Source organism: Amphiura filiformis, chromosome 5, assembly GCF_039555335.1.
Source record: "Amphiura filiformis chromosome 5, Afil_fr2py, whole genome shotgun sequence".
NCBI classification, from domain to species: Eukaryota; Metazoa; Echinodermata; class Ophiuroidea; order Amphilepidida; family Amphiuridae; genus Amphiura; species Amphiura filiformis.
Genome location: NC_092632.1, coordinates 60,556,600 through 60,571,245, shown reverse-complemented (window position 1 = coordinate 60,571,245; position 14,646 = coordinate 60,556,600). Strand labels below are relative to the sequence as shown.

Sequence of the window (14,646 nt, the reverse complement as noted above, 5' to 3'; positions counted from 1 at the left end):
ATTATCGATTGGCTCCAAACAAAGGATTTGAGCCGGTGTCCTTCACCGTATAGTTATGGCGGAGTGCAGTCCATTCAATCAAATGTTGTCATCAACCTATTTGATTGCAATCATGCTTTTGTTGAATGCATTTGAGTAGTCCGCCATATTTACGGGATGATATGTCAGATCACATGCAAGGCCTCTATTCTCCAAATTCATTTCCTAATGTATGTGAGAATGATACAATAATGACATGATGAACATAGTCATTGATGTATCAGTTTTAAAATAGACTAGGCGGTTACCATATTTGGCGGTTCTCGGCTGGGCGCGATTACCAGGCTGATGGTGACATGTCCATATGACAGTTTTTACTAATTTGACCTCAGATGACCCCTGGCGACCCCAAAATGACCTTCCAAAAATTTAATTAAAAAAATAAATGTTGACTGTACCCACCAAGTTTCATGCCCATACGACAGTTTTTAGTAATTTGACCTCAGATGACCCCTGGGTGACCTTGGATGACCCCAAAATGATCTAAACTTATAACTCTAAATGTTGACTGTACCCACCAAGTTTCATGCCCATATATGAGTTTTACTAATTTGACTTCAGATGACCCGTGGTGACCTTGGATGACCCCAAAATGACCTTCAAAAATGTTGTTTTAAATGTTGACTGTACCTACCTAGTTTCATGCCCATACGACACTTTTTAGTAATTTGACCTCAGATGACCCCTGGGAGCGGACCCCGGTGTCAGATGACTTTAAAACGAACATAAACATCTTCTTGACAGGACAGAACTACACCCACCCACCGAGTTTGAGCCCCGTACGACCTAGTTTCATGCCCATATGACAGTTTTTAGTCATTTTACCTCAAATGACCCCTGGGAGGGGGCCCCGGGGTTGGATGACTTAACGAACATGAACATCTTCTTGCCAGGACAGAACTACACCCACCCACCGAGTTTGAGTCCCGTAGTACCTAGTTTCATGCCCATATGGCAGTTTTTAGTCATTTGACCTCAAATGACCCCTTGGAGGGGGCCCCGGGGTCGGATGACTTAACGAACATAAACTTCTTCTTGCCAGGACAGAACTACACCCACCCACCGAGTTTGAGCCCCGTACGACTTACGAAGGCCTCACATTAGCAGTCACAGACAAAACCTAAATCTACAGAATATATCCATTACTCGTCTCGAAAGAGCTCAAAATAAATAACTTAGAAAATTTTCTTGATGTCCTTTAACATGTTTCCATAGTTAACCTTCGTTAGCCATGGATATCTATGCTGTAGAACTGACCGGTGACTAAGTCCGATTTTTTGGGACGTTTATCGACCATCAACGAGTAATGTGATTCCATATAAAGTGTTCAAAAAATACTTAATTGATTTCATTGGCTTCGTAAGTTGAGTTTTGCATAATAATTGCTAAAATAGCACAAAATAATAAGCTTGATTGATTATAGCTTGTACGCATCTCCAACTTTTTTCCGACATTGGAATGAGAAAAATTAGGAAAAATGTGTTCCAAAGTAACGTCATCTCTTTCTGTTAGCTAAATCGTCTGAAGATTATAGCGAATTGGAATGAAAACTCCCATTATTAAAGCATGATTGGAATAACTTGATTTCTTGCATTCGCATCAAATTAATTGATGTTTTCATTAAAAAAAATAAGTAAACAACCCATGACAGAAGCCAAGGTGTCACTTTGAGTGTGTTTTACACGAGTGTGCGATAGGAGTAGATTTTTAATAATCATCATAGAAAACCCATCGCTATCATGCCTACTATAATGTGTGAAAGCAACTATAAATCCGTACCTTAAAGGTATTATACCGTAAAACCTCGTCTATAAGCATATATAGTGTTTTTAATGAAAGCGTAATTCATACGAACAAGCGTAAATATACAAATACAATAGATTGGCCTTACAATAATACTTGTTTGTATATGCTTGGATCTGTAATTTATTTGCTCAAATTCCATAATGGCGCCTGGAATAATTTAGCTTTCATCAAAAGCACTCAATATGCTTGTAGACGAGGTTTTACGGTACGTTATCTAACTTATAAATATTATTATATTATATCATTTTATTTTGTATCATTTTGTACAATTGAAATGATTACAGTCTCTCCAGATTCAGAGAAGCCCGTCATTACTGGCACACCCACTTTCATAACCCAGGACACAGATCCAGGTCTGGCAACGGCTGTAGTTACGTGGATACCTCCCACAGCAACTGACAATACTGGTCCAGTTACACTTACTTCGAGTCATAATCCTGGAGACGCTTTCCCTATTGGCCCCAATGTTGTGTCGTTCACAGCAACAGACCAATATGGGAATGTGGCAATGACATCCTTTGATATCACAGTAGTAGGTGCGTGTGTTTAGAGTTGACAAGTGGCGTAGATTTTCACAATGGACGGGCGAGGGGACGAGGGGCACAATCTGCAACTTCACTGTCAGGGGGCCATGCCCCACAATAAGGACCAGTTTTACACCACTATCGTATTCAAAGTATCCGCCGGTCTTGGGTCTTATTCAAACCATGAAGGCGTCATTTATCTAGTAGCCTAATCAGTACAGTAAAGGATTATTGTTGTTATAAAGAGCTATAAAGCGCTTAGTTATTTGGTTGATCAGTATTTTTATCTGACGACATTAGGCAACGACATTAAAGCCCACCAAGTAGAATTACGGTTATCTTACCTTTGGTTTATAATAATGTTAAACATGTTGTTAATTATTTATTTGTTAGTTATGTTATCTTTATGTAAATGTGTTGATTCAGATTCGGAGGACCCTGTTATATATGGCATTCCACCTGATATAGTCAAACGTGCCGCACCAAATTCAAATGTTGCTGTTGTGATTTGGACAAAACCAACAGTAAGAGACAATTCAGGAGATCCAATTACATTGACGTTCGGTAATAGACCACAAGGACCCGGTGGGATCGGTAAAAGAGAGGTTCCAACTACTGCTATGGGTTCTTTCCGTATTGGCACGACCATGGTGACCTACACAGCAACAGACCCATCCAACAATGTGGCGACGGCCTCATTCACTATCACAGTAACAGGTATTATAGTGTTTTGGGGTTTTCTTCGCAATCAGTTTGTCATCTAGATGCGTATGAGACTGTGTGCATATCAATACATTGTAGGGTGCATGTGTGTAAGTTACAGGCTTGTATATATCTATCCAAATGAAGACCTATAAATTAAGTTCGGAGCTCTGAACTCCACCCTGGACAATGCTGGAACGTTTAGAATTTGGTAACTGAGCCATTATGTGTACCATCTAGTGTACAGAGAGCCATACGTACCGTAGTCATGGTAGTGTACATTTAACCGCAGTCAGTTTTGTAGGGAACCTTTAGATTAATATTGCTAGTTGGGTATCCACCTGCTGAAGAAATATAATCGAAATAAATGAACAAAAATATTCATATTACGCATTATCCCTTTTGAAAATAACATTTGAAGAAAGCCATCCTGATAACCGAATTCTATGTCGTTTTTAAAAACAAACATGTACCACGATAGCTATGACTTCTAGCGTGTGTGTTGGTGTATGAATGGGTATTTTGTTGGTTGGTGGAGGGTGAGGGTATGGGTGCGGTTGGTGAGTGGGTGTTATGAGTAGGACCAGCAGAATAGTTGCGTGCGTGCACGGGGTTGGGCGGTGATGGCATGGTTTGCAGATTTAATTGCAAATCATTATGTTACTAAAAGTGACTAAAATAAGTTGTTCTATTAAACCATTTCTTCTTCTCTCTTTTCCCCCATTCAATAAATTTCAGATGAGGAATCGCCCACTATTTTCAACACGCCTTCGAATATAATTATGAATACTGATCATAACCAACCAACGGCTGTTGTTACGTGGTCAAGGCCCACAGCAACTGACAACTCTGTTTCCTTTACATTAACATCTAGTCATAATCCCGGTACTTCTTTTCCTATCGGCACTACAACTGTAACGTATACGGCAAGAGATAATTTCAACAACGTGGCTACAGCATCATTCACTATAACTGTGATAGGTATAATTATGTTTGTTGCCTCCGGTTATTTCTTTAATTAATCAATGTTTTTGCTATTGTATGTTGTTTAAAAGGATATTTATATCCGTTTATCCCATCTTTACGTAATACCGTAGAAACCCGTCTATAAGGAATAGAAGCGACTGTGATGATAGCATATTTCACGCTAGCGCCCTCCACAATATTATATCATTATGGAATTTGAGCAAATTATTTACCGACACAAGCAGGTATACAATGTATTATTTTATCTTTATTTCGCATCTCACGAGCATAGCTCACTTGGCAAGGCATAAGACTTTGGTTCTTTAGATCGGAAGATGGTGAGTTCGAGCCTCATCACTGTCACACAAACTTTTATAAACAAAATATTGTTCAAACTTTTCATTTATATTTTCTTGCATTTTCTAAAGACTCCTTTCGTGATCATTTTGTTTTCATATTTAGTTTAATTTATTCTATTGTTTTTCTTTTATTGTTTCTTTTCTTTGTCTTTTTTTCTTGTTTAATTTTATGTTTTCTTTATTTTTCTTTGATTCATATAATATTGGCAGGATAAGGAGAGGAGGGAACTAAAGACCCATTCAGTGATTTGCTCATCCGGACGATCGTAAAAATCATCAAAATTCACCTTTGTCATTGTCATAGATGTGGTAACATAGCCTGCTAGTGGTTCAGCAGAAAACCGTGTGACACATAATATACATTTGGCTACATTTTATTATACGATAAATACGAATTTATTAAACATGGTAACAAATATTCTCTAGCAGATCGGTTATACGATGGAACTGGTAGGCATAGGCCTATTATAAATTCGGGATATTAAATATCTTCCTGACGAGACAGATCTGCGCATTTGGTCAAAGACGATTCCTTACTAGCCACAGACCGTCCGCTGGAATTAGTTGAATCGCTATGGCTGTTGGTCGGACCTCTCATCTCTCCACATCGATTGTGACCTATCCCCGACATTGCCCTTATGAACTCACATCCTCCTGTTTTATTCCAATACGCTGGCGAAGTTACGTAATAATCGGATTAACTACCATAGCAATAGGTGAAAACAATTTTGAATATACCGCGTTATACACTGATACGTTCAGGCCGTACCTCTTCATTGAACCATATCATGCTGCACCTGTAAGATCTTTGAAAAGACCAGTATTGTATTCAATCTATGATTGCAGACATACACAGTACAGGTGATGAGTGTAACCTGCTTGTAGCGCAGCGCGATATGTTCAAAATTGTTTTCACCTATTGCTATGGAAATTAATCCGATTAATTACGCAACTTCACCAGCGTATAATGGCCGAATAAATTCTGACCATCACGTGGCTTGTTGGATTCGTCTATACTACAATTCGCTGTCGAAGTGACGTAATAATCGCAATAACTACCATCAAGCAGATTGCACTAATCACCCGCGTATGTCACCAAACATAGATTGAATACCACTCTTTTCATAAATACTAATCTTACATGGCGAGTGATTAGCATTTCTTTGACAACTATGGTTTAATGCATAGGTGCCACGTGAACGATGAAGTGCAGGGCTATATATTCGAAATTGTATTCATCAATTGCTATGGTAGTTAATCCGATTAATTACGTCACATCGACAGCGAATAGCCTATAGTATGGGTTCAAGTGGAACAAAAAATAGTGTATGTCCATTGCTAGCTATGGTAATTAATCATGTTAGTGTTTACATCACTACTTCGGTGAAGACAAGAGAAGTGTGCCTTCTCTACCAACGCCTGTGATATAACAGGTGCAAGCGAAACAAAATTGAATGACCAGAATAGTTTCCTTTGTCAGATGAATTGATTGAAGTTTTTGAAGACACTCTATTCTTGATGGGACAATAGATTCAAATATGGAATAATTATTATTCCTCATCTATTATTTTTTAAAAAAAAAACTGCAATTGTGGCAACAGAACAATATTTATTTTGATTTCATTTCAAGTAGAAACAAAATCGTGCTTAAGCCAAAAACGCACCCTACCTCAAGAATTGGGATGGCACAAAGGTGCAACATAGGTTTTTATTGCAAAGACGAGGACAGACAAGTAGTTACAACACATCTGTCTAACCGTGGGTTTCGCATTAGAATAAATGCTTTTACTAGTTTCTGTAAAACCACAAAATTACTAAAAAAAACTATAAAAAAACTAAAAAAAAAAAAAAAAACACCTAAAATTAAAAGTAGAAAGATAGATTTGAAGAAAGATAAAAAAAACATAACAAAAAGGTTAAAATTAAACGAGAATGAAAAAACGGAACCGGTGCCCGGACCATGCTCTCTTCAGCATGTCTTCAGTTCCAAAGTCTGACGCTCTATCAATTGAGCTATACGATCCTGTATACGAAACAGTCGTTATTATGTCAATACAATTGATTGGTGTTAAAACATACTTAGATGGAATGCATAGCCACCCAGTGCCAGTATATATTTGCTCAAACTCCAAATACAACAAGCAACCAATTTTATTGAGGGCGTTTCTTAGGTATATCCTTGTAGACGGGGTTTTACGGTATGTCAGAGTTTGGCTCCATTAGGTCATTGTTATATGTTTGCCATAAGGTAGAGATTCAATCAGCACATTGTAATGATATATGCCAATACCAATATGCCACAATCTGTATTTTGATTGCTTTTAGCTTGTGTTGGCTGTGCAAATCACTGATAAAAATGCTTTAAAGGCCCATTTAGTGATCGATACGAAAGTGCATAAAAACCAAAAAAATTGCCTGTTGGTTCTAATAATAATAATAATACACAGATTTAGAGAGCGCTTTTTAAATGAAAAAACAAAGCGCTATGGAAAGGAAAAAATACAAGAGGGAGGAAACATTAGGTGAATAGGTGAGTTTTTAGGTTCTTTTTGAATGTTTGAACATTTGGAGAGTTACGAATGTGGGAAGGCAAGCCATTCCATAGAACAGGGGCAATGATGGAAAATGCTCTGTCACCAGCCAACTTGTGCGATCTTGGAATGGAAAGGCAAGTGGCAGCAGTAGAGCGCAACGTGTACCCAGAATGACGGGTGTGAAGGATGGAGGACAGGTATTCAGGTGTTGATGAAGCAAGAACCTTATAAACATGAACGATAGTGCGGAACTGGACACGGTTAGCAACTGGAAGCCAGTGCAGACTATGAAGCAATGACATATTTGTCTTTGTTTAGGATAATACAGGGGTAAAAATAACTGGTACCTTAATCCTTTTGCTGTCTGTATACTAAATGAATACAATTTGAAATCATGTGATGCAGTACAATTTCAAACATATCACGCTTATTTTCCTACCATTTTAGATGAAGAAAATCCCATCATTTTGAACACACCTTCGTCATTAATACAAAGTAGTGAAGCTAATCAACCAACTGTGGTCGTTACATGGATACCACCCACAGCAATTGACAACTCTGGTAAAGTTACACTAACATCAAGTCATAAATCTGGAGATTATTTTCCTATTGGTGAAAATACCGTGACTTATACAGCAACAGATCCTTCCAACAATATGGCAATGACGTCTTTCTCCATAACCGTAACAGGTACATAAATGCATGCGAGTCTAACCAATCCAACAAGTGTTACTATTATGAAATTTTAGTCCCTTTTTGTCTGGAGTCGTATAATAATATCAGCCCTATCTTGATTTTAATCACTTTTAAAAAGGTTAATGACATTTAAAGATAGATAATCATGAAATAACGTAAGGAACCAGATTTGGTTATCGATGTCCAGTTAGGTCATACCCCAGTTATATCATACCCCAGTTATGTAATAAATTATATCAAGCATAATAATTTAACATAAGCACAGTGTTATCGTTTTTATTTAAATAAGAAAAGGAAAGCACTGTGTAAATGTCCCGGGTACGATATAAAGAGCCGTCGTTACCTATTCGGGTACCGATAGCTTTATAGGACCAAATTAGACGTTGTGCCTAACCATGATTGTTCACCATTATTCACCCAGTCACAGTGTCCCAAGATACGGACACTCCTGTTGTGTTACGTACACCCTCTAATTTAACTCGGAACACAGATCCTAATCAACCAACTGCAGTTGTAACATGGACTCCACCCACAGCAACTGACAACTCTGGTAAAGTAACCCTAGCATCGAGTCATAATTCTGGAGACTCTTTCCTCATTGGTACAACAACTGTAACATATACAGCCACAGATCCTTCCAAGAACACGGCTGAGGTATTTTTCACCATTACAGTGATAGGTAGGTGTTATGTATAACATAATATTATTTGTCAAAGTTGTTTCTGCTGTCAGGTAACAACGTGTCATACATCATCTCCTCCCATCATCTTTTCAATGGCAAAAGTAATACGGTATGCGCACATTTTATCGTAAAAACTTTTTTGAGAAAAAAACAAACCAGTATTACATCAAAATTCTTATTATTTTTCATTGAAAGACGCCGAAGATCCTGTTTTTTCTGACACACCATCTGACATCGATCAGCCAACCGACCCTAATGAATCCAGTGCTGTGGTGACATGGACTCAACCCACAGCAAGTGACAATTCTGGTTCTGTAACAGTGTCGTCTAGACATAATCCCAGAGATTCGTTCCCTATTGGGACAACCACAGTGACGTATATGGCACGAGATCCTTATTCCAATTCGGCTACAACGTCTTTTAGTATTAGAATTATAGGTAGGTAACCGTAGTAACGTGGTTCAATTGTTTCAGCTTAGACCGTTTTATACCCTGAATTTCATACGAGGTATTTGTGTATTTATTTACTTTAAATAAATTTATTTATTTATTTATTTATTTATTTATTTATTTATTTATTTATTTATTTATTTATTTATTTATTTATTTATTTATTTATTTATTTATTTATTTATTTATTTATTTATTTATTTATTTATTTATTTATTTTGTTCTAGATGAAGAAAATCCCATTATCAGTAATACGCCGTATAACATTTATCAAAAAACCGACCAGCATACGGCCAAGGTGAGATGGACACCACCCATAGCACGTGACAATTCTGGTAAAGTGACACTTACATCAAGTCATAAGCCTGGAGATGCGTTTGTTATTGGTGACACCACAGTGACATATACAGCTACGGACCCTTCAAAGAACGCAGTGACAACCACATTTACCGTGACAGTTTCAGGTGAGGGTTCATGTCGTCTACTTCATTTCCTGCTCAATGCTACATTAAGGCGATGGGGGAAAGCCGGGGGAAGCCAGTGGGGCACGACCGACTCAGATTTTCTATTTCGTGATTTTTGGAACAAAATTGCTGTATGCAATACATGTAAAATCATCCGTTTTGGGCCAAAAAATTGATTGATTTTGACGGAAATTGCTGTACGCATATGCAGATTTATTCTGACTTAAAATCCGCGAGCAAAGCGAGGGGGGAATTGCAATTTCACAATAAAAAAAGTTTATGAACAAATATACAATTACATTTTTTTTTAACTTTCTGTTACTTGTGTCGCGTTATCAATATAGTTACTGCAGCTTTTGCAGTCCTTTTGACCAGTTTACTCGTATTATCAATTCTCAAAATGTCACTTGACAAAGGCGAGGAAGAATCCAAAGTCATTGATCGTGAAGCTGATAAGACCACCAGGTGGCTCAAAGAAGCCATTTGGATCCGCATAGAAGGACATGACACTCTAAATATTTGTGTTGGTTTCTTGGCAGGTGTTAATGATACTAGTCTACCATCATTAATAGCATGGCTTCTAGGTGTGGTATGTGTTATCGTTGCTGCTATTGGCTTATCTGTTGCAATATGGTGCATTACATGCAGAGTGTAAGTTACCCATTAGTTTTTGGCGTTTATTACTAAGTCTGTTCTTCAATATGCAACATTGGATGTCCAGGATTGATAGTTTTGTTATCTTTTATAACATCAATCTATAAATAAGGTAGCTCGTATGTTACATTTTGAAGTGATGGTTTTGTCCATACTCGGTGAAAGCTGATAGGTACCAATCATGATACAACCTGTATCTCTGAGGCGACGGAATTGCGCATTGTAACAAACGTACTTATATATTAGAGACATTGCGATTTCCAAACGTAGATATCGGACGTACGTTGATCTATTCAAAACCACTCTCCTGTATCCAAGCGAGGTCACGTATTTAGCTATTGAAGATATTCCACGTGCGAAATTGACGTAGATACATCGTTGAAAATGCACAAAATTTGTCCATTTCACAATATATTAAAGACAGTCAAAGATAATGAACATATGAAGGAAAGTCTAATTATTATTATGATCCTTTTTGTTTGTAACAAATCATTATAATAAAGGTACAGCGATGTGTTAAAATGGACTAAATTTAAACGCAATATTCACACGCAGAGATTGCCCATTGAAATGTGTGTGATACTTTGCGTTAAAAAATTACATTGCGATTTCCCATTTTGGATCCAACGTAGAATAAAAACGCAGATGCTACGTTGAACTATGCTGATTTTACCTCATGTCTAAGTCCATGCAACGCGCCCAATTTTCAGGACGAAAAAGTCTCATTTTGAAAGTAAAGTCATGATGTATGGATGTAGTGATCTTTAATCTACCAAAATATATGTTTTGGGGCAACTATAATATTTGGGGAGCAGAAAAACAATTAGGTTTAATCAGCACTGTAGGTCCAAATTTTAATCAAAATCAAAAGCGGTCTGTTTGAATTTATGCAGAGACTCGGCTCACTGTTATTTTTCAATCACTATGCCCTCTATTGACCTTGGTTAGAAGCTGTTAGATTAGATCAAATAGTATAGTCTTTATTCTGGCTTTCTTGTTCTCCTTCGTGACGAATGAGCACAATCCAGTCTGGAACAGAGACTAGCCATATTCAACACCGTATTAACGTACGCGAAAACGTACGCGAAAACGTACGTGCCACGTGCTGCGTTTGAAAAATCGCAATGTCTCTATTATTATTAGTTATAGTAGGGCACAATGGCTATTTCATTTGATATCCACACTACCCTTATGGAAGATTTCGCTTAAGTTGGTACTACACCCCATGATAAATTTGTGGCTATTTTTGCATTTTTCCTCAAAAAATAATAACACACTGTTAACCAAAGTTATGTATATTAAAGGGGTAAGGAATCCAGTTACTACACTGAAATTTCAGTGATTCAAGACAAGCGGTACGTTATTTATGATAAGAAAAGAGGTACAGCTAGAATGTACCTTATTTCTTAACATATATGAACCACTTGTCTTGAATCACTCAAATTTCAGTGAAGTAATTGGATTCTTTGCCCCTATAATATACTTAACTTTTGTTACTAGTGTGTAGTTATTTTTTGATAAAAATGCAAAATTAGTCACATTTTTATCAGTGATTTCAGTTAAGTAATTCGATTCTTTGCCCCTATAATATACTTAACTTTTGTTACCAGTGTGTAGTTATATTTTTAGAAAAATGCAAAATTAGTCACAAATTTATCAGGGGGTGTAGTACCACCATAAGCTTTTCGAAGTTTTTCACAGGGGTATGGCAGATTTCAAATTAACGAATATTATTGGTGAAATATAGAGTAAGCCAAAATATTAAGGTACCAGTTGTGTTCACCCCTGTATATCCTATATAAAGAGCAATGTGTCAACATTAAAACAAGCAGCCAATACCTGTACTCTTTAGCTCTGATTTAAGACCTCGTTTGTTGAAATTGGTTGAAAATTAAAGAAACGGTGGTCTAAAACCCCAGGGGGGCACTCAATTTTTTTTGGGTAGGGTGTGCCACAGCCAGTTTTGAACTTGAGGTCTAAGGAACTGATCGGTAGGTCAAAAAGGGGGGTCTAGGGAACTGATCGGCCGGTCAAAAAGGGGGGTCTTGGGAACTGTTTGACCGGCCAAAAGGGGGGGGTCTTGGGAACTGATCAGCCGCCAAAATCTGAAAAATCTCTGCAACTAAACCATGCAGGCCAAACCAGGGTTCAATTTTGTTGCGTTTTTGCCACAGATTTTTGAAGGAATCGATTTCACTTTGAATTGTGCATTAAATCAGGAAAACCATTAATGCAAAATAGGTCTGTTTGGCCTATTACGATGAAAATCTCAGCAAAGCAAAACAGCATTCGAATCAAATTACTAGACCCTGCAGACCTACAATCTATGCTATTAGCCTACTGATAATTATAGCAGCAGCTAGCAGCACTACATAAAAGCCCACCATAAAAACAAACCCACAAAAATATTTTTTTCAGTGCCGAAAAGTAAAACATTGACTACATTACTTACATTGAACTGCATGAGATGATTGAGTGAAGTGTGCAGAATTTGACACCATTCCACTAGACCAGTAGATCGTAAATTACCTTTTAATTCACTGTTATGGCCAGCTGCAAGGATGTGCACACAATTATTTGAGGTACTTTTCCTCATATTTGGCCATTTTATTCCCAAAAGAGATCTCAAAATTATTTATTTCTAGCAAAATGTTCATCAGCTGAAGGCATCGGCATCGCGGCAGGCACTCGACAGTGCAGTGCTGTTAAAAACAACAAACCAGTGTTGCCACTACTAAAGGAGCCCAAAATCCCGCCCAAAGTTCACCTTACTCCTAATACAATGTGTTTCAATGGGGAAGAAATTTATGGAAAATTCCTTTGAAGTTTTTGAGCTCGCAAAAGTAGCTTTTGGGCTTGAAATAGTAGGACAGAAAACACGCCTGTCAAGATGCCAATGAGAGCGGAAATCGATGATCTGAGGGTCTATGGAACGGCTAGAAAATTTTTGGGGCTTCAGAGCGGGCAATCAATGAATTCAGAGGGTCTAAGGAACGGCTAGCGGCTCTGAAAAAGGGGGTCGTCGCCGCGGCACATACCCGTATAGCTGGGAAATGTGAGTGCCCCCCCCCCGGGTCTAAAACGTAATAACATACTGCAGTTACTGTCCGTTTTCCTATACACAATACACAGTGCTCTCACCATTGAGCTGTGACCTCTACAAATCGTGCCACGTTAAAAGGATAGGCATTTGCCTAGTTAACGTCAATGTGTGAAAAATAACCGGCCAATATTAAAAGTACTCTCAAAACTTCTAGCAAATATATTTCTCTAACATGACCTAAAATTACAGCTAGGTTAGATGTTCAGAAATATTCGTACTTTGGTAAAACAGTGAGTGAGGGCAAGGCATAGCTAGCCAAATCCGTGTTAATTGAATGGAGATTTGACCGAAAATTTTGGTAAACGGACCGCTCACTTCTGAAGAATGCCACACGAAAACGGTACAAGCTACATTTAAAGTACTCTCTGTTCGATCATCATGATGAGGTTTTAAATAGTATGCCGAAATTTGGTACTGTAGGTAATTGACAAAGGGTCGTACTTCGCTGATGAGTAAGTGACAGTGAACATGAAAATCAGGGCCCATAACCCAAGTTAGTAGCTAGTTAGTGGAGGCCGTCACGGGACTGATTATTGATTATTGAAGTGCCTTATTAATAGATACGCACGATTTAGGGCAAGAAAAAAAAAAAAAACCGGGACACTTTTGGAGACATCATCATCATCATCATCATCATCATCATCATCATCATCATCATCATCATCATCATCATCATCGACATCATCATCATCATCACTTTCTACATTTTTTCTAAACAACATAGGGCCTACCGTTTTAATAAGATTTTTTTCTTGAAATGCATGTAACTATAATTATTGTTTAGAGCGTGATGAAATAAAACATCACGATTTTCATCACAAAACAAATATAATGCATAAGAAATCGTTTGTTTAATAGAGCGTGATGATGAAATAAAACATCACGGTTTTCATCACGAAACAAAGTAATACATAAGAAATCGTTTGTTTTAAAGCGTGATGAAATAAAACATCACGATTTTCATCACAAAACAAAGTAATAGGCCTACAAAAGAAATACATTTTTCGAGAGTGATTAAATAAAACATCACGATTTTCATCACGGAACAAAGTAATACATAAGACATCGTTTGTTTGATTGCAATCAACCGCGACAGTTCGTCTCACACACATAACAATGCACTGCGATCAAATAGGTTGATGACAACATTTGATTGAATGGACTGCACTGCGCCATGATTACGTGCACCGGTTCAAATCCTTTGTTTGGAGCCAATCAATAATTTCACGTACAGCCTCTATGCAAATTAGAGTTTACACACGCTGCAGCTGGGGTAATCGACCGAAGCTGGTTGCCGTTAGTGATCGAATGCATGAGCTTATTTGCTTTATTGAATCGATTTACTGGATTAATTTCCTGTTAACTGGGTTTAATGCCACAAAGGTCGAATCGGGCTTGCAATGGACCATAAGTGCATCATGAAGAAACGAAATCAAAAGTTGCACTTTTGTGTTCTAATCAATGAAAGCACGACGCTAATTTTAACGTGTTAATCAATGGAAGCACGGCGTTGGTTTTCTTGTTCGTGAACTCATTGTGTACAAATCAATAGGGCACGTAATGTAACAAACTGCAACTTTTACATTGGCATCTTCCTTGGGTTTCCTAATGAGGTCTTAAATTCGAGCTAAAAGATGCAGTTATTGGCTGCTGGTTCCAATTATGAC

The 14,646-nt window shown here is 37.7% G+C and overlaps 1 protein-coding gene across 1 annotated transcript in view; it reads left to right on the top strand.

Moving 5' to 3' along the window:
* Positions 1-14,646, top strand: part of LOC140152312 (uncharacterized) — a 128,112-nt gene that overhangs the window by 112,582 nt on the left and 884 nt on the right. Inside the window, 8 exon segments of the mRNA XM_072174613.1 lie at positions 2,130-2,381; positions 2,796-3,086; positions 3,810-4,052; positions 7,378-7,620; positions 8,048-8,305; positions 8,504-8,746; positions 8,971-9,222; positions 9,762-9,873. Coding sequence (XP_072030714.1) covers positions 2,130-2,381; positions 2,796-3,086; positions 3,810-4,052; positions 7,378-7,620; positions 8,048-8,305; positions 8,504-8,746; positions 8,971-9,222; positions 9,762-9,873 — 1,894 coding nt within the window.